The sequence below is a fragment of the Lytechinus pictus genome, unplaced genomic scaffold, assembly GCF_037042905.1.
Source record: "Lytechinus pictus isolate F3 Inbred unplaced genomic scaffold, Lp3.0 scaffold_19, whole genome shotgun sequence".
In the NCBI taxonomy this organism is placed as follows: domain Eukaryota; kingdom Metazoa; phylum Echinodermata; class Echinoidea; order Temnopleuroida; family Toxopneustidae; genus Lytechinus; species Lytechinus pictus.
The window spans coordinates 3,813,595-3,833,026 of record NW_026974140.1 but is presented as its reverse complement, the minus strand read 5'-3'; the positions used below and the strand labels follow the sequence as shown (position 1 = coordinate 3,833,026).

The 19,432-nt window shown below is 35.1% G+C and overlaps 2 protein-coding genes across 2 annotated transcripts in view; both read left to right on the top strand.

Annotated features, from left to right (window-relative positions):
• LOC129261190 (protein SDA1 homolog) overlaps positions 1-2,993 on the top strand; it is a 42,114-nt gene extending 39,121 nt beyond the window's left edge. Inside the window, exon 17 of the mRNA XM_064114232.1 lies at positions 62-2,993. Coding sequence (XP_063970302.1) covers positions 62-106 — 45 coding nt within the window. The 3' untranslated portion in view covers positions 107-2,993. The remainder of the gene's footprint in view (positions 1-61) is intronic.
• Positions 2,994-9,856: 6,863 nt separating this feature from the next.
• On the top strand, positions 9,857-17,558 carry LOC129260033 (uncharacterized). Its single transcript, XM_054898129.2, has 4 exons — positions 9,857-10,049; positions 10,858-10,998; positions 13,059-14,393; positions 14,882-17,558. Exons 1-4 carry the CDS (start codon positions 9,857-9,859, stop codon positions 15,013-15,015), a joined length of 1,803 nt encoding a protein of 600 aa, XP_054754104.2. The 3' UTR covers positions 15,016-17,558.
• Positions 17,559-19,432: the final 1,874 nt, after the last annotated feature.

Below are 19,432 nucleotides of genomic sequence, written 5' to 3'. Positions count from 1 at the left end.
CTACTGAGGAATATCGAGAGATGTCTTTATATCTGTACCAATATTTTTTTTCTTTTTTCAGGTTGCACTCCGAGACTCCCTCTTGAAGAAAGCCAAGAAACGATGATAATGATAAAAATAAGGTGTGGTGAAAGGACACTTGAGATGGGAAAGTATATCATTCAAAGATTTACTATATCTCACCTCCACATTACAACTTTGTAACTTCACTTCCAAACAACTTGACCTTTCCAGTATCAGGTTTGACAGTAAGGGTTGAATGGAAGGCATGTCTAATGGGGATAGTATTGTTAATTTCAGCTGCCCAGGATATCTACAATGGACCATCTGAGCATCGCTTCATGAGTGAGCTTTTTAAGAGACCAATTCATGAGTGTCAAGTATATGGCGCAGTGTTTGATTGTAAGACATTTCGCTGCTTGAGTGACCTCATGTCTCAAGATTTGAAACGTTCATAAGAGGTCAAGAAACACCTGTATCGTAAGATGCTATCCAATAGAATAGTCATCTTTCATATGTCATAGTGACTTCATTTTTGAGAGAGAGGTGTTGGACTGTGACTGGATATCACTTGATATTTCATTTCATGAACAAAGAATGTGAACAAAGTGATTTTGAGATTCACTGTTTTAACTCACTAGTGATGATGTATTGGTCTAGGTTTTATTGAAATATGTATGAGGCCCATCTACTCATATGGTATCAAGAATATGACAACATTGTTTGATTTCTGGATGTAAAAAATAGCAAGATGTGGTCATACGTAACCTTTCCATATGAAATGCTCATAGAAGTTACCTCCTTATAAGTTCCAAAGTGCAATTCTTTATATCTAAGGAAGGACTTGTGAAACTGCATAGTGTGATTCTTGAAGCTGGGTCCTTCTCAGTAGAGATTCTTGACCAATCTCCTATGATTGTCCATGATTTGTCCAGGGCAAATTTGCCCTTATTAAACTGAGGGGGGGGGGGGGGGTGTGGGGGGCGTCGTACGAAACTTTTTGACCGCGCCGCTTGCTGACCTTATACTTTCAAATTTTGCAACATTTTGTAAGTGCATGTCGGACCCAAAATTGCTAAAAAAAACGTGATTCCATGTACAAAGTCAATGCAAATTGTGTTTTTCAACCAAAAATCATAAATGTATGATTATTTTTACTTTTGTTGGTTTGAATGGATTAATTTTATGCTATTTATGATCGCATAAGGGTCCCCGACAAAGTTCATCGGAAAAAGCAATAAACAAAGTTTTGAAAAAAGAAAAATGCATAAGAATTAAAAAAGCAAAAAAATACATAAGACATAAATTATATTTTTGCAATTTTTGGAGAGATATTTGTTAGAAATGTAAAAATTGATACTCTCACCCAAATTAGCATTCCAGATTGCTATATAATTGAGTTAAAGGCAAAAACATACAAAAAATAAACAAATTTAGGGCAAATTTCATCTGCTTATTTGCATAATTAATTAGATATATAAACAATTCATTTAAAAAAAAGTTTACCATACAGTCTTGTAGTTTACATACCGATCTACATGTACACTCGTGCAAATTTTTGCAGCGATCGCGCAATAAGTGGCCGATATCTAAGGGAGGGGGTCAAATTGACCCCCCCCCCCAGTATAACATGGTCTGAAATAGCCCAGTTAAAATAGGGTTAATCATGTCACTTACAGTTATTTTTTACGGTAACACATACATGAATCATCATGCTGAAATATCTAAAGAGTTACACTGTCTTTTGGTCTGTAAAAAAGAAATTAAGAGCTAGTCAAACTCCTGATGTTGTTGACCTCTCTCTGACTTCATTTACTTACAATATTGTCGAATTTCCACTTGGTTTGATTACTACTTTGTTTTGATATCAAGTATGACTAACCCAAGTAGTTATCAGACCTTTGCACAGTCAATAGACCAAGTACCAATCAGATAAAATGAAATGTGGGCCAATCAGATATACTATATATTTTAAACGGATATTCAGTGCTATTGTGAATAGCTTTTTCTTCTAATTGGCAGCAGCAGTAATTTTCATATATCTCTACACCCTCAATGTAATAGATAATGTTCTTCAATATTTTCTTTCTTAAAGGACAAGTCCACCCCAACAAAAAATTGATTTGAATAACAAGATAAAAATCCAACAAACATAACACTAAAAATTTCATCAAAATTGGATGTAAAATAAGAAAGTTATGACATTTTATAGTTTTTCTTAATTTCATAAAACAGTTATATGTACATCCTGATCAGTATGCGAATGAGGAGACTGATGACATCCACTCACTATTTCTTTTGTATTTTATTGTATGAAATATGAAATATTTTAATTTTCTCCTGATTGTCAAGTGAAACAATGATTTATTCCCCCCGTGAACATGTAGAATAAGCATTGTTCAATACTATATGGTTCAGACAAGTCGGTCCTTATTGTCAAATCTGTAAAAAATGAGATATTATATTATTCAAACAATAAAAAACAAAAGAAATAGTGAGTGAGGGACGTCATTGACTGTCTCATTTGCATGTCACCGAGTTGTGCATATCAATGTTTTGTGAAAAATAAACGAAACTTTAAAATGTCATAACTTTATTTTACATGATTTTTCTCTATTTATTCAAATCAACATTTTTCTGGGGTGGACTTGACCTTTATTTTCAATGAAACAACAGTATTAATGTTTTTGTCACATTGCTAATCAAAGGATATTTTTATTTTTCTTATTTTTTTCCCCCCAAAATCGAACAAAAGATGCTACAAAAGTGATGACCTTTTTTGTCTTTTCACATTGTTCCATTTGCATAAATTGTACAAGCCGTGAATTTTGTCATGGGGTAAAGATTTTTATGATTTATTTACTTGCAACTTACAGAGCTAATGATGCATTGAGATATGAACTTTAGATAAAGGGTATCATGAACTCTTGCTTGTGATTTGTATATGTACATTTCATATTCAAATTAATTCAATAAATTGATTTTATATTTCATATGCATAGTTGACACTATTTTATGATATTGCCATAAAAAGTATTTCAAGAGATTAGAATTTTAAGTTTGATTGGAGCATTGGTAATGACCACATGGAGATGTTGGGTATTGATGACACAATCTAATATTGGTGATTATTATTTAGATGCAGGGCTTTAGAGGCGGAGATATTTTTGACGTCTTGTGAGGTTGTTTCAAAGAGGCAAAATATTTAATTAAAGTGATTTTTAACGTGCATGCCTATGAAAACCATCCAATATTGAAAATATTGAACAAAATGAATATATTGCCCAGCCCACAAGATTATCTTTGGTTAATAAATTATTGTGCGCATGAAGCTATTGTTACGTCACAATGAAATTGCATTGCGTATTAGTTGCCAGGAGGTGTGGCAAAGGAGCGAGATTGCGTCAATTTATTTGATTTAAATGCGCTTGCACTATACGCTAGCGCATCTTTACACAGATTTCTTTTTAAAAAAATGGCAATACTCAAGCCGCCATGCTCATGATTTACAGGATTGACATAAAATGCTGAGTAAAAACATATGTTTTTGCTTTATTAATTTATGTTTAGGTTTGTGGGGGTATCTAAATAATAATGATAATATTGGATGACCAATTTTCGTGGGATGCGTAGAAATATTGTTACTTGCTGAAGAACAATATTGGATTCGTCTCCGACTCATCCAATATTGTTCTTCAGCTTTTTAAAAAAATGGCAATACTCAAGCCGCCATGCTCATGATTTACAGGATTGACATAAAATGTTGAGTAAAAACATATTTTTTTGCTTTATTAATTTATGTTTAGGTTTGTGGGGGTATCTAAATAATAATGATAATATTGGATGACCAATTTTCGTGGGATGCGTAGAAATATTGTTACTCGCTGAAGAACAATATTGGATTCGTCTCCGACTCATCCAATATTGTTCTTCAGCTCGTACAATATTTCTACTCGTCCCACTCAAGGCCATCCAATATTCCCTAAATGTGATGACGAGGATGTTGGGAGTGATGATGAGAGTGGTGAAGTTGGTGATGGAAAAGACTGGTGGAAATGATTGTGATGGTGATTGTGATAATTGGGACGATGTTGGTAATGATTGGGGTGATGATGAAGAAAGTGAAGGTGGTGATGTAACTGTTGATGATTATTGTGGTAGTGTTGATGGTGACGATGAAGGGAGTGATGGAACTGATGATTGTGATAACGGCGGTGGATGGTTATGGGAAAAATGTTGGTACCAAAGATGGTAGTGGTTATGTTGAAGTGTGATGGTATTTATGATGTAATGGTGGTTATGAAATATGATAATGGAAATGTGGTGGGCATGAGCATAATGACAAGTGATGTCAGTGGTGATAAAGGTTATGTAAATGAGAAAGGTGATTATGAGAAAGGTGATGGAAAGAATGCTAATGGTCATGATAATGGTGAAAGTAGCAGTGGTGTTGGTGGTGGTAATGATGATGAAGATGATGATGAATGTAAATGTAATGAAAGTGAGAGGCAGAGGGCAAGTGAGGAAGAATAAAATAAACTACACAATAAACCCCCAAATGAAATAAAATGCTCAGACACCCGATGTCCCGAAAATAACTCTGGCAAGGCCCGTACGGCTGATATACCAGGATGTATTTATTTTTTTCCTTTTAATGATGTGGATAGTGTTCTCGATTGGCTAAATGTAAGTGAAATGAGCTGGATTTGTTACTTGGTAAGAAATATAGACAACGACAGAGAGAATGGTCATTTAGTTTGTATGCAAGTAGAAAGAAGAAGCATTGATATGAAGAATTAATGTGTCAAAAAGGTCAATTGAGATGGCACGCCGTTATATTATTATTGCTGGTGTTAACCAGTTAGTGGTACAATTTGTTTAATTGCAATCGGCCAGACGAACTGCTGTTAGGCTGTCCAGATTGGCCATGGAATTGTAAGTCTGTACCCCGATTGATGTAGAGATCTTCTGTATGTGAAAGCAAATCATGCGAAATTCATGTAAATGTTACAAATTTATTTTAATTAGACAAATAAGACACTGTTTTCTTAAGACATAAATTGTTATGAAAAAAAAAACCCCGGTGCATCCGATATCAAATAATGATTTGAAATAATGGTCTTTACTGATTGAATAAAAAAAAGAATCATTGTAATCATATGACAAATATAAGGAATCGATCAATCCTCTTTGGGTAGGCAATACAAAGGTGTAATAAGACAACTGATTGATACATTTTTAGAACGATAGAAAAATAAATATATGCAGAGGGGAACATGATTTTACCCGCGATGGGGCAGTTTCAATCTTTCATTCCACCGCCCCCGCTTCCGGCATTGGTGGGGATATTGAATGTATCAGATAAGGGAAAGTTTACAGGAGAGAAACGAGTGCTATTCAAAAGTGCTACCATTCTACAGCCATATATCTTCTATTCATCCGATACTGTGATCGCGATCGGTTACACTGATCGTTAGTTGTCTGCCTTGTAAGTTATAATGCAGTCTGCAATTTTCCCATTGTAACTTTTGCGCTAAATCGAAGGAGTACAACTGAGGTTTGTGCGTTGCCATGGTGAATGACGTATCATGAGATATTAAGCGGATCGAGTCGAAACGATGATCAATGATTATATCTTGGCTTGGATGAGTGGCCAATGTATGAATGACTTTTTGGTCCACTTCTGATCTACAATATCCATGATATCAGAATTGGGATTACCAAGAACGATTTCTAAGAAGTTCCGATATTGGATTGACTCGCTGGTCAGTTTTGTGATATTTTTCTGCCTGTGATAGCCAAGAGGAGTATGTGTTGAAAGGTTCGTATTTTCTTTGATTTTCATCGAACTGTTTTACAAATTGTCCCGAGAGGCCATAATCAATAATATTGTGTCGAATATCTGTTTTATACTTGTTTTAAATTTCACAAAAGTTTAGTCTCAAGAGGTCTTACCAGTAGCGTACCGTGAACCGCAGGAGACAAAGCATTGGGGGGGGGGGGGGGGGGCAGTGCATTGTCTGTGAACAATGCTTTGCCCCCCCCCCAATGCTTTGTCTCCTCCGAGTCACGGTACGCTACTGGGTCTTACTTTATTCTTTACATGTTATACTTTCGTGTTATCATAAGCAAAATTCCGTCATGTATGCCTACTTTTAGCTCTCTAAATAGCCCCCCAAAAAACCAACACAATAGAAACTAAAATTTGAAATATCTTATACCTTCCAAAAACGTTTTGTTTTGAAACGCTCTCAGAGCAGATCTTAAAAAATTACCAACTTTTTGAAAAAAAAATTTGTATGTATTTTTTAGCAATGGATAATATTTTTTTTCTTTTTCAGTTATATTCATTTATGGTTATAGTGAGCTCATCTTGCAATGAATAATCAAATACCAATGAGAGAAAGTCCTACACATGATAGAGATCTAAATAAATGTAGGTGGAACAAAGCCGGGGAAGAATTCACAATAAGTTTTGCAATGTAACTATAACTCTTTGAAATTCGTCCCAAATCACTTTCCGTTTTATATTTGTTTTAAAGTGAGAGGGAATGAATAAATTTCCATCAAGAAGATAGAAAAGATAATAATAAGTCAATGCAGATAAGTTATAATCCATGAGGCTCCAATATAAATAACATTATGCTATGCAGGGCCCGCTGGTAGAGCAGTTTCCTAACTGAAGTGGCTACCCTGGGTAAATAAAACATTATTATTAGTACTTCCGACAGAACACTAATATATTATAAATATATATCTTTAAAAAAATTGAATATGAGCACGAAGATAATCCCCAGGACGGAGGGGGACATCACCCCTATGATAGTTAGAGGAGTGGGGAAAATATAAGAGGAGAAAAATGAAGAAAGAAAGAGGAAAACTATAGGGTAAAAAGAATATTAATTCAAATGATAAAAAAGTCTTCCCCCTTTTAAAGTATCCCGTCGAGGCCCTTGGACAATCCATGATTATGAATGTTTATTTCAAAAGAAATGTAATGGGGGGGGGGGGGGTCTAAAACACTCACCGTTCTGGTGGTTAGGAAGAACATATAACATGAAAAGAGACTGAAAATGTGCTTTGGGATTAAAATTGGTGATGGGATTCAGTTTGAAAAAAATAACAGAAAACGAAAAGAATGTGTGCAATCGACTATCAAAATAAACATCAATGGGGAGGGGATGAAACTGACAATTGTATTAAATAAAAGTATTGATATTGTTTCATTAATATTGTAATTCACCTTTTACACAATGTCTCAATTCAGAAGACCATTATGCCTATCAAAAGGTGTTCTCCTTCACTTGTTTGATCTTACCCGAATATTTGCCATTATGTCAGTGTCAATGCTCTGGTACCTAAAATCATTCTCCATGAGATCTAATCATGATCGTCAACATTTTCATAATCAGCATCACGACCATTCTCATCGCCTAAATCTTCATCACTGCTTCTGTCATCTTCATTATCAAATTATCAAATGTATTTAAATGAGTTTTTATTTTTACAGAATTCTGATCTATAAATGAATTCTTAAATTCCACGAGTTCTCATAAGGTTGTTATATTAAAAAAAAGCAATTTACTTGTGATGGAACTCCTCCTTGGTATTGGAATTGTTCAAATAATAATATTTGAAATGACTTGTATACATGGTCAATGAATCATTAAAAAACCCTCATACATGTCATAATCACCATATTCTGGTTTGTTATATAATTATCTTAAACCAATATAGATTTATGTTTTTCACCAACTATATTTACGTAGCAGAATAATCCAATAAAAATCATAATTATCATCATCTTCATCATCGTCATCATCATCATCATCAACAACAACGATAACTATTCTTATCTTAAGTTTACAAGCCTGCCATTTTAATGACCACAGGGGAACAAACGTGACGTTACGCTATATCAAGGGGGAGGGGATGACAAACTAAGCCATCCTCTGAACAAAAGGTTCGCTGCTCGAATCTACAGCAGTGATTTTTAATTTTTAATAGGGCTTATATTCGTCAAATTCTTACATAATTTAACATACAAAACCACAAAGCCAGATGATTATTTCAAATTTAACTTTTCATTCATATTCAAATTCAAATACATTTTCTACAGAAAATAAAAAAAAATAATCACATAGCATAATTACGCAACTGAAAATAAACAAGATGCCCAAAACATGCATTTTTTATTATTCATAATATGCCAATATTGTACAATAAATCTTCATATAAAATGATATTCAGAACATCATTCATAATATAATGATCATGACAATAGTAATATCGACCTTCCCTGTCATTGCCTATAATACCATGATCACTGCTTGTCGATCATCTGCACGGCTGCTCTTCGTTTCCCTACATCTTCAATTATCCGTGAATCGGATTTTTCCATCTCAGTGATCATAGAATTTGTGAATTGCTCTCTGGAGCCTTATCCTTTCTTTGAAGTGACATTTTGAATATACCTTCATAAGTTTAGAAGATGGCTTGGTTTTCATCGAAATCGGGTGCAGGGAGGCATTAACCAGCTGAAACCATAAATAAATATGTTGTGTTTCTATTATCAGAAGTCTTATAGCATTTAAAGTATGGTTGAATATCTTTTGTGTTCAAATCAAATTATGTTGTTAAGTAACGGATAGGTTTATGTTATAACTTACAATACATACATTGTACAAAGTCGATTTTTCTTTAAAAAAATGAACTATTGTATTGTACCTAGGTGCAAAATGAATTTCCTTTATAAAAGATAATTCATTTTGTCCGAGAAACTAATCTAGTTGAAAGAAAACGCTTTTTATATCACCGCTCTATTTGTAATTATATCTCCATTGATTATGTCCGTCGGTTTAGTTTACTGCGAAGGGCACGCTGTGTTAAGCAAATATTCCATCAGTAGTCCTGGTCTTGACTGACCAAGAAAAATAAAGCATTATTTGTTTGAGGGGCGGGGGGTGGGTTGTAAAATCTAATGAACGGGTACTATATCATGTTGTATAATATAGTTACTGTTACCTTTGTATATCATAACCAGCTCGTCCAATTAAATTCACATCCAGAATTATAGGTATGGACCAAGAAAACGTCATATCCGGGGAAAAAATAAATTGTGGAGTTACTTCTATACATTTCAGAAATTCAGAACAAGGGTGAAACTGTGGCAAAAGATATTCACATTTAAAATCTTGCTAATTAAATGTGTTTCAATTCATTTCAATTGAATTAAATTCAAGTCAATTCAATTCATTATTTTATTTCCATTCAAACATAATACAAAGTAATATTAAAAGGGCTTCTTTTTAGAAACTGAAACTTTATGGTTCAACATTTCTGCCTCTGCCACATGTCTGGTACTACATAGTAGTTGGTTCGGTCGTACCTTACTGACCGATATGTTAGCCCCTGTATTGGGAGAGAAAGGTCCGATAAGAATATAGCGTTCCTCAGGGGTTCGCTCTCGGACCCTTATTTTTCAATTCATATTCAACCCCTTGGTGACATTTACCGGGAAAAGAAAAGAAATTTCAAATTTTTTGCTGATAATGTTTGAAATATATGATAGTTTTGGGCATGTCATTTAGCAGAGTTATATTTATTTTAATCGCACACTTTTATCACACCGAACTACCTTCATGAATTTCTGTATCCATATTTTCATTTTCAGATACAACGATCAACCGAACTATAACATAAACACCATAAGTCTTCTTGAGAGGAAATAAGTAATATTTTCTTTAAAAAAAATACAAAGGAAAATAAACGCGTTATAAAAAGTTGCTTCTGACCTCTCGTTTGTGAAAATCATCAGCATATTCACTCCAGTGAGAGAGTTTCGAGAAGATAGATTATGGGATCACTTTTTAGAGAATGCAAGTATGGTTGGATCGTGGTCGTCGGCCGGTTCATCAGCGGTTTCATCGAGGTCGGGACGGTGAAGAGCTTTGGCGTTCTCCTGCCCGATGTCGTGACGCATCTTAATGCCTCGTCGGGAAAGGTTGGGCTGGCATTTGGACTCTGCCATGGACTTACATTTGGTTTGGGTGAGTGACTTGACTTAAACTATGCAAGGATAAGATTTAGGTGGGGGAACAAGAATTCAGAAAGTAGGAGGGCAATGGAATGCAAAAGTAGATAGGGCGGTGGACGAGAAAGATTTTGCTTGTATCGCAAAATCTTAAATCGTTTGAATAGATCATTGGGTCATGTCATGTTTTTTGAGCTAATTGAGCCCGTATTATGTGACATGACATTTTTCAGTTTGCTTGGATAAAAGTATAAGATACAGCGGGATGTATTACAAAAGTCCGCAATAGATGTTTTATTTCGTAATTAAATTATTAGGCCTGTCAGTTTGTCGATCGATTTCAAATATGCAATAAGTTACTAACATATTCGCAAATAAATAATTATTATGATTAATTACCTTTAAAGCTTAATCATAAATTCAGACCATCTCTTGAAGTTCTTGAAACTATATTGTAACTAGCTCAGATTAGGGGTCCATTATTGTAATCACAATTGAAATTTGTGTATCGTAGAAAATAATACATGCACTTTATATACTACAATTTACTGAACTTCAGATTACATGGATTAGGAACCAGCAACACAAAGAATGGTAATCGAAAGCAACTCCGAAAATAAAACGAAACTGAACGGACTTTCAACCAATCAGAAATGCTCACTCGTCTTTGGCGGTCATCTTTCCCCTTTGAAACCATCTCTCTTTCTGCTATTCTGCAACTGGTTAAACATTAAAAAAATAAATATTGCATGATAAAAAATAAAGTGTGTATATTTTCTATAGTATAATAATTTAATCAATGGTTTTATGAATATACTGTACAGGTCCATTGACAAGTGCGTTATACAGATGGACACAGAGCCGTTGGGTGATGGTGATAGGCACCTTAATAGCAACTCTATCTATAACCCTCGCCTCCTTTGCAACGGATGGCAGTCATCTTCTTGCTGCTCTCATATTTACGGGTCAGTGACAATAATTGGGTTTTACTAAAAGAATAATAATGATGGTGATGAAGGTGGTTTGGAATACCTGTAATTAATTATTTACAACAACATTCAGGAAATTATTAAGAGACGTAGATTTCTCCAGCAATTTGCCTGAGAAATAAGAACAAAGTGGATTCTGAAACGCAAATCTGTGAATAATGTCAAGAAAAACTTAAAAAGGAGCCTTCACGAGCAGATTGATTGTTTGCTTGAGTTCGTATCATTCTTAGCTTTACCGTCCTCCAAATTACTAACCGTGATAACGAAAAAACCCATATAGGCATTTTCCTCTTAAAGGACAGGTCCGCCCAAACAAAAACTTAAATTCAATAAAAGGAAAAAAAATCCAACAAGCATAACACTGAAAATTTCATCAAAATTTGATGTAAAATAAGAAAGTTATGACAATTTAAAGGGATGGTCCGGGTTGTAAGTATTTATAGCTTAATAAATAGAGTAGAAGTCACTAAGCAAAATGCTAAAAAATTCATCAAAATCGGATAACAAATAACAAAGTTATTGAATTTTAAAGTTGAGCAATATTTTGTGAAAACAGTCGTCATGAATATTCATTAGGTGGGCTGATGATGTCACATCTCCACTTGTTCTTTTGTATTTTATTATATGAAATTAGGTTTATTCAAATTTTTTCCTCCAAGAACTAGAAAAATTGAATTGACAACTGATTTAGTGTATCAAATATTTATTCCTGCAAGTTATTTCATCATAAGGGAGACATATTATTCACACAAGTATGAAATAATGAAAAAATATGATTTTATGTAGTAACATAAGAAAACGGAAAGTGGAGATGTGACATCATCAGCCCACCTAATGAATATTCATGACGACTGTTTTCACAAAATATTGCTAAACTTAAACTTCAATAACTTTATTATTTGTTATCCGATTTTGATGAAATTTTCGGCATTTTGCTCAGTGAATTCTACTCTATGTATTAAGATATAAATATTTTCAGCCCGGACCATCCCTTTAATTTCACAAAACAGTTATATGCACATCCTGGTTGGTATGCCAATGAGGGAAGTGATGACATCACCCACTCACTATTTCTTTTCTATTTCTTTACATGCATTATGAAATATTTCAATTTTCTTCACATTTTCATGTGAAACAAAGTTTTATTCCTCTCCGAACACTGAAACTCTTACTGTTTTACCATTCTGTGGTTCAGTCAAGTTGGTCATTATTGTCAAATCTGTAAAAATTGAAAAATTGTACAATTCAAACAATAAAAAAGAATTGTGAATGAGGAACATCATCAACTCTCTCATTATTTATAACAATTTAGTGAAAAATAACCGAAAATTTTAAAGCAGATACGAACCAATAGCTCCGTCTCGAGTCCTCAACTACTCATACCTGGCCAGTTTCCTGACCCATAATGCTATAATATAGACCCACTTGAAAGTATCAAAATAATTACTTTTCCTCTCAAAACATTTTAGTTGTTTCTCTAAATACAATTATAGGTCAATTTATTCTCTAAAGTATTAGTAGATATGTGAAAACGTATATATCAAGACTATGTATTTATAACACACAGTCAATGAGAGACCACACACAGTTCACTCCCCCTTTAAAATGTCATAACTTTCTTATTTTACATCCGATTTTTATGAATTTTTCAGCTTTATGTTTGTTTGATATTTCTCTATCGAATTAAGTCAGCATTTTGCTGGGGTGGGCTTGAACCTTAAGTTAAGTATTGCTGCATAGTGTTCTCTGTAATACGAACATCTTAACCACCATCTCTCATAATGATGATAATACCCCAAACGTGATATTTATTCCAAGCAATCAGATAACATTTTATAGTTCTACCTTTTAAAAAGATGATGCTTCTTTATATTATTATGGGTATAATTAATATTTAATACAAGTCGTTGGAAACTAGCCTTTACTTATGTATAATTTCATGGATCGTGATATTGGTTTCTAATGATCAGCCCAATATGGTCTTCATTACCTTGTTTTGTGAATCTATGATTTTTCCTCCATATTTTTGGTCGCAGGACTTGGATACTCATTGATGTGTCTACCTACCATCATGGCCCTTAACAAGCATTTCGTCGAGCGATTTGCCCTGGCTTATGGTGTTGCCCAGACCGGTCCCGCCGTTGGTATGATTGTACTACCAGTCGTCACGGAGAACCTTGCTCATACTTACGGTTGGAAAGGCGCCCTCTTCCTGCTGGGTGCCATCAACTTCCACATGATGATTACGGCTGTGGTCACTCGGGAACCGGAACATGTGTATGGACACTGGCGGAGAAAGAAAACGACTGGTCCAGATGACATTCAGAGCAAGAAAGCACAATTCAAGAAGGACGCCTGTAACATAAAGGAAGTCAAGCCTTTGGGCTCGTCAGTATGGCCGAACGGTAATTCAGAGGAACTTCCGTACCAGCAATCCAATGTTGCTAAGTATGGAAGCTGCATGAATCTGTCTTCGAATGCTCCCAAAGCTGCGATGAGGAATTCTTTCCTGATGAGAAAGTTCAAATCTTGTGACGAGGAAGACACTGCGATACTGTCCGATGGTGAGTTCATTAAGCCTCAGCTCTCGAGTTACAGATCTCTTGTCGGGAATGAGAAAAATCTCCGTGGCGAATTTGAGAAGCGAAAATCGTATCATGGATACGGCAACGATGCGGTCAACTGTAATGACAAACAACCTCTCTGTTCTGATGGTCGCGGTAAATACTACGGCAATGAACACTGGACATACGATTTCAGGAAGCTAAGTTACGTCTCAGAAGAGTCAGGGCACGTTAGCAGCCATGAGAGACTGAACGAAAGAGATGGACTTACCGATCGATCTTGCTGCAGTAGCTTCTTGAGCTCTTGCAAATCTGCCGCCATGTGTGTCGTCCAGTTCTTGGACCTCGAACTCATGAGGGACGCACCAGCTTTGATTATCCTGCAGCTTTCGTTCATCCTTCTGACTTCCGTCCATGTTGGTTGGATGATCTTCCTAGTACCCCACGCTGTCGGGAAAGGCATCCCAATAGAGAGTGCGGTCTTCCTATCCTCAGTAGGAGGGGTTGGAAACCTAATCGGTCGAATTGTCCAAGGGCCCATTGTAGACAAACGACTCTTGACTGGTGTCCAGCTCTCCATTCTGCTGTCTATTGTCAATGCCATCACGTTCGCGATCGATCCATTACTGCAGACCTTACCAGTACTCTGTGTTGATGCGTTCTTCAGTGGACTCTGCAGCGGCGCTTTGATACCTCTTGTAGCTATATGTGTCAAGGAAGTTGTTCCAAGGGATAGATTCGCTAACGCAATAGGCCTCGTGTCACTCTCCTACGGCGTGGGAGAGCCAATAGGAGGTTATTTAGCAGGTAAATATAAATTTAGCTATTTTCAATCAGACTTTAATTCTATAAAAATGTTATCTGCAAATATGTTTTGTTATTAAAGTGCTGGTAACACTCCGTTTTTAAATATCCGTCCATTTATATTCACAAAAAATAGTAATGTTGCAAATGGGCCTATACAATTCAGCGTCTATACTAATTTTCACCTTTTTAGATTTCATAATGATCCTTTAAGATATAAAATCATGAGAGAGGTATGGAAGAGTTCTAAGAAATTGGTTTCAACCAAAGATAAACTTTGTGATTCAAACAGTAGGCAACTTATTCTAAATGCGATATATATTCAAATATTTTTTGTCTATTTATAAATCTTCTTGGTTACATCAATAAAATGAGTCAAGTTATCTTTATGTTTCTGTATACTTCTACTTATTTCACAGTAAATATGAAAAATATTTTTAAAAAGTTGTCAAAATACAGTGTGTCATTTTCTTTACTTCCATGACTTGTAGGAAAGCTCTCTGACGTCGCAGATTCTTACGAGAAGGTGTTTCTAGTATTCGGTGGCCTGGAAATCATCAAGGCTCTGCTATTAGTTGTGGTTGCTTTCATGGTTTGGAGGGAGAGTCGAGCATCACCGAGTTGATAGTTTATATCATTCGTTACAAATAAAAACCTTTAGAGATTCTCAGGGGTAATATAATAATGGTGCAATCATCTGAGCTATCTACCTGTAAATAATTGATAGATGATTAAATTCATTTGTTTATTATCTATCTAATCATTAATTTACTTATTTATTTACTTTTTTTGGAAGGGGTCATATGAGAGCTTTGTTTATACTTTATGATATCTACATTAACATTGGAGGAAATCTCACCCAGAAATAATTATTGATTCCTAATCTGTTTAGAGCACTGAGTCTATTTCTAATAATCCAATTGATCATGATTGTGATCCAAAATCTGATCGAATTACAACAATGAATACAATATGGTAATAAAAGCCCCGGGAATTAAGACAATTCTGGTGAAAAGAGCCACTAAAAATACTTTTAGAAATTCTTTTTAGAATTGGTTAAATATCGAATGCTTTTATTAGCTAGTGACCGTGTACATGATGGGATTCGATGATGTGATATCTCACTAACTACATCGTCTATTTTGAGAAAATGATATTTCCACATTTTTTTAAAGTTGAAAATGTGTAACATCTTTAAAGAACTAAAAATCAATAACGGAATTTCTGTAAATAAAAAGCCATTGTGTCTGTTATATATTTCAGATTGTTGTTATGCAAATCTTCATGAATATGGTACAATTTTTCCAAAGCTGTTGGTCCATTAAAAACCATCAGAACCAACAGATATCTTCTGTTGGTCTTTATAATGGACCCGGTTGGAATTCAGACCTGTGATACAGACTGCTTATGTCACGAGACAATTAACCATGTTCAGTTTTGGTACCGACCGATGAATAATTCCTTTTAATACGATAATCAACAAAGAATCAAAGACACTTGCAGGCACTGTTGACTAATTGTTATTTTTCAGCAATTATGAATTGATTATATGGGCCTTTTACTAACGGGTTGACTAACTTGTTTCGAAAAAGCATGCATGCATTTTATGTAAAACTAGACATCTCCGGAGGACAACTCCCCCGCAAGACATCTCACCCGGAGGACCTGTCCCCCCGAGGACGAATGTCCGGGAGGACAGCTCGCCCTATGAAAACTCCTCCACCGGCGCGGTTCTACAATGATCTTGAACGTGTACTTTGGCTCAAGATTGAAAACAAAGGGTTTCTATGAATAATTAGCAATTAAGCTGCAAATTAGAGTGTAACCTAAAGGGATAAACCATTAGCAAACAATTTCACTCCCCAACCCCTTTGGAGCTGTCCTTCGGGGGACTTGTCCTCGAGGGATCCTTCGTCCGAGGGAGAATGTCCTACGGAGGAGTTGTCCTCCAGGGATGCTGTCCTACGGGGAGTTACCCTCCAGGGAAGCTGTCCATCATGGGAGATGTCAGAAGGGATTTCTCCCTGGAGGAGTTGTCGTCAGGGGGAGATTTCCAAGAACAATTTAGAAGATCGTATGCATACTCATACACATCATAATTTTTAAAATAAAATTCTAGCCAGTGTATCTCATTATTTTCTCTCACTTTTCCAAAATGTTCACCCTATTAAGATTGTGTTCCCTGGTGATTTATTTATGCCCTATGTGTGTACTTCTTTGGTCAACATTCATGGGAGGAAATCAATCTCTCATCATATTTTCTTTCGGAGAAAATTTAGAAAATATATTGGTTGGGCACAATGGGGAAGAACTCAGAAGAGTAGACACCATGACTGATGTTCAGTTTATACAATGAAGTGCATATATTTTTTTCTCGAGATATTGTGCTTCCGATTGCAATTTTTCGGATGCCATGATAATAACACAATGGCTTAAATGCTCATACTTTCATTAGTACTTGTTACATACGTATGTCAATAGAACAGTAATAAAACCGCAATTCAGGGGAAGATGACTTAATTATTGTAAACCGGGTGGGGGGGGGGTGTAATAGTTATTTCGTTTGTTTTATACTTCGTTATATATCCTGCCATATTTTCTTTTTTATTTAAACTTTGGTTTTCTAAAGCGATTTAATGACATAAATTGAAATTCTATTCAATTCTTTGTTTTGAAAGATGCTAATTTTGAACCTATCACGTCTCAACTCAGATGCATGTATGATACATGTTATACATGTTATAAGAGATGCGTCGAATGACGCAATTACTGACCTTTTATACCGTTACGACCCTTCTCTGAAAGTTTTATATGAGTTTGGAAGTGGAACTTTGTTGTGTCATTATACACCTTACGCCCACTCGTAGCAGTTATTATTTCGTACCCATTTTCTTTAAAGATATAGAATAAGTTACAGTACAAGATGTTGTTCATAAAATACACTATGGGTTGTGACCTTATGAAGGCGCGAAGAAGTTTTTCTAATAAATCGAGACACCTTATACGGTGTCAAGTTGGTTAAAATTATGATGAACGCGACACTCGAGATTTGTTATCGAAACTGGATCATTCATTTCGCAGTGGGAATATTGTTTCGAAATGTAAATAAACAGGAAAGACTTCACGGAGGAAAATAATATTAAAACGGAAATAGTCATCTTTAGCAACGTGAAGGGGTTGAATATAATTATGATTATGCTTGTCTTTAAATGCTTTATAGTTTTTCTTAAAATGTTTATTTTCTATTTTCCATTTTCTTTCACAGTACACAAAAATCCTTCCAATTCTAAATTGGCACACGTCCCCCACGATGTCCACAATAGAAAAATAAACGCCAAAAATAAACATGCGAATTCTCTTCCTTTTCTTTACAAAAGGTGCAAGCAACCGGATATATATTATTTTGTCGCGACACCACAAAAATACTAAAAGTTTAAATTTCAACAAAGTCAACCTCATTCATTGCACCATAATTATATACCGTATAGTTAACAATATCCATCAGAATATTATGCTAAAATCTTTGACAAGAAAGTTGAATTTTTCTTAAAAAAATGTCCAAATTTTCGATCGCTCGCTACTTTTTTTTTTTCCCGATACGCTATATCACGCCCCCTCAATTTGTTTTGCTCATTACGCCAATGATTTACATGCTCAGATATAGACCTTTTATTCCACTTTCCTCTTGATGTTATGATCAGTTATTATCTGCTTTTCTTCTTGAAATGTGCTCGTTTTTATCATATTTTAATTGTAAAATGCGATAGGTGTTCGGACGTGAAAATATGCTGATAAAGGGGAAACATAAAACGGTATAAATATTGGAGATGCGTCTGGAAAGTATGAGAAAGTGTGGCACAAAAAGGCGACAATTTATCGCGGCGGCGTTCGAGTACGGTTGGGTGAGAAAACAGGCAGGTGTATGGGTTTCCTCGCCCTAACGCTGATAAAGTAATTGGACTCCAACATATCATGAAGGCGGAGCCTATCCCCTCCTCATCTATCCCTGTGTCTCAGGGTAAGACCATATCTTATTCAACCGGTGTTGATGACATCGTATCAATCATGTCAGCATTGTCGTATAACCATCGCGTCTTTTGCTTAAAATAATGATCATCTCATTTTGTTTTAAGAGAACGGGTCTGTGAAAGCGCTTCATTATTTTTCAATAAAGGGTACTTCATCTTTTATTACCAAATCTCAATGAATGATACGTGACGGTGTTATCATCCATCCAAATGGACAGTTTCCGATTAAAATTCTCTGGATGCCAATGATTCGCCACCCCCTTCCAATTTATGATCTTCTTTCTTTTAGGAGAAGACGAAGCAAAATAAGCTTGTATTTTGTGGAAATTTTCTCCTGCAAGTAAATAAGAACCATTGTCATGATTGTATGGCTATTTCATGTGACTTTGGTGCCAAAGATAGTTATGAGCACGAAACGTATTCTCATTTTAAGTGACAATGTATGTAATTCTCATTTGATATATCGTTGTTGACACTGTAAATGTACATTATTATTAATAATCTCACAATATAAGGAGAATTCGATAAGATAGAATTGAGAAGCATTTGGGTTATGTTCCCCTCTTCTTACGGACGAAGTTTTGATTGTATTAAACTTGAAAAAAGGTGTGTTGTCGAGAAGTTCTAACTAATATTTTTTCGCTTTGAAATATATTTATTTTGACAGCAAATGTGGCGTTAGCAATATCGATATATAAATTGAGATGCAAAATTACAGAATTTTTATTTTTTCTCCTGCAAGTATTTACCTGGAACATCAGAATAAGCTAATCTCAATCAGCTCAGCTCAATACTAAATTCGGACGAAATTTGCTTCTCTCATAATTTACTGGAGGAGAAAATTAATTTTTTTTTTAAAATTTACATCAGAGTTATAGACTCTGGTGTCATAACATTGTTGTAAATACACAGGGGTCTGTTTTTAAGTGCTGTTTTCAAACCTTTTCCATCTTCTTCATGAAATCAAATGGATTTACTGTGCAGGGTGCTCATATGAAAAAGATTCAAATGTTT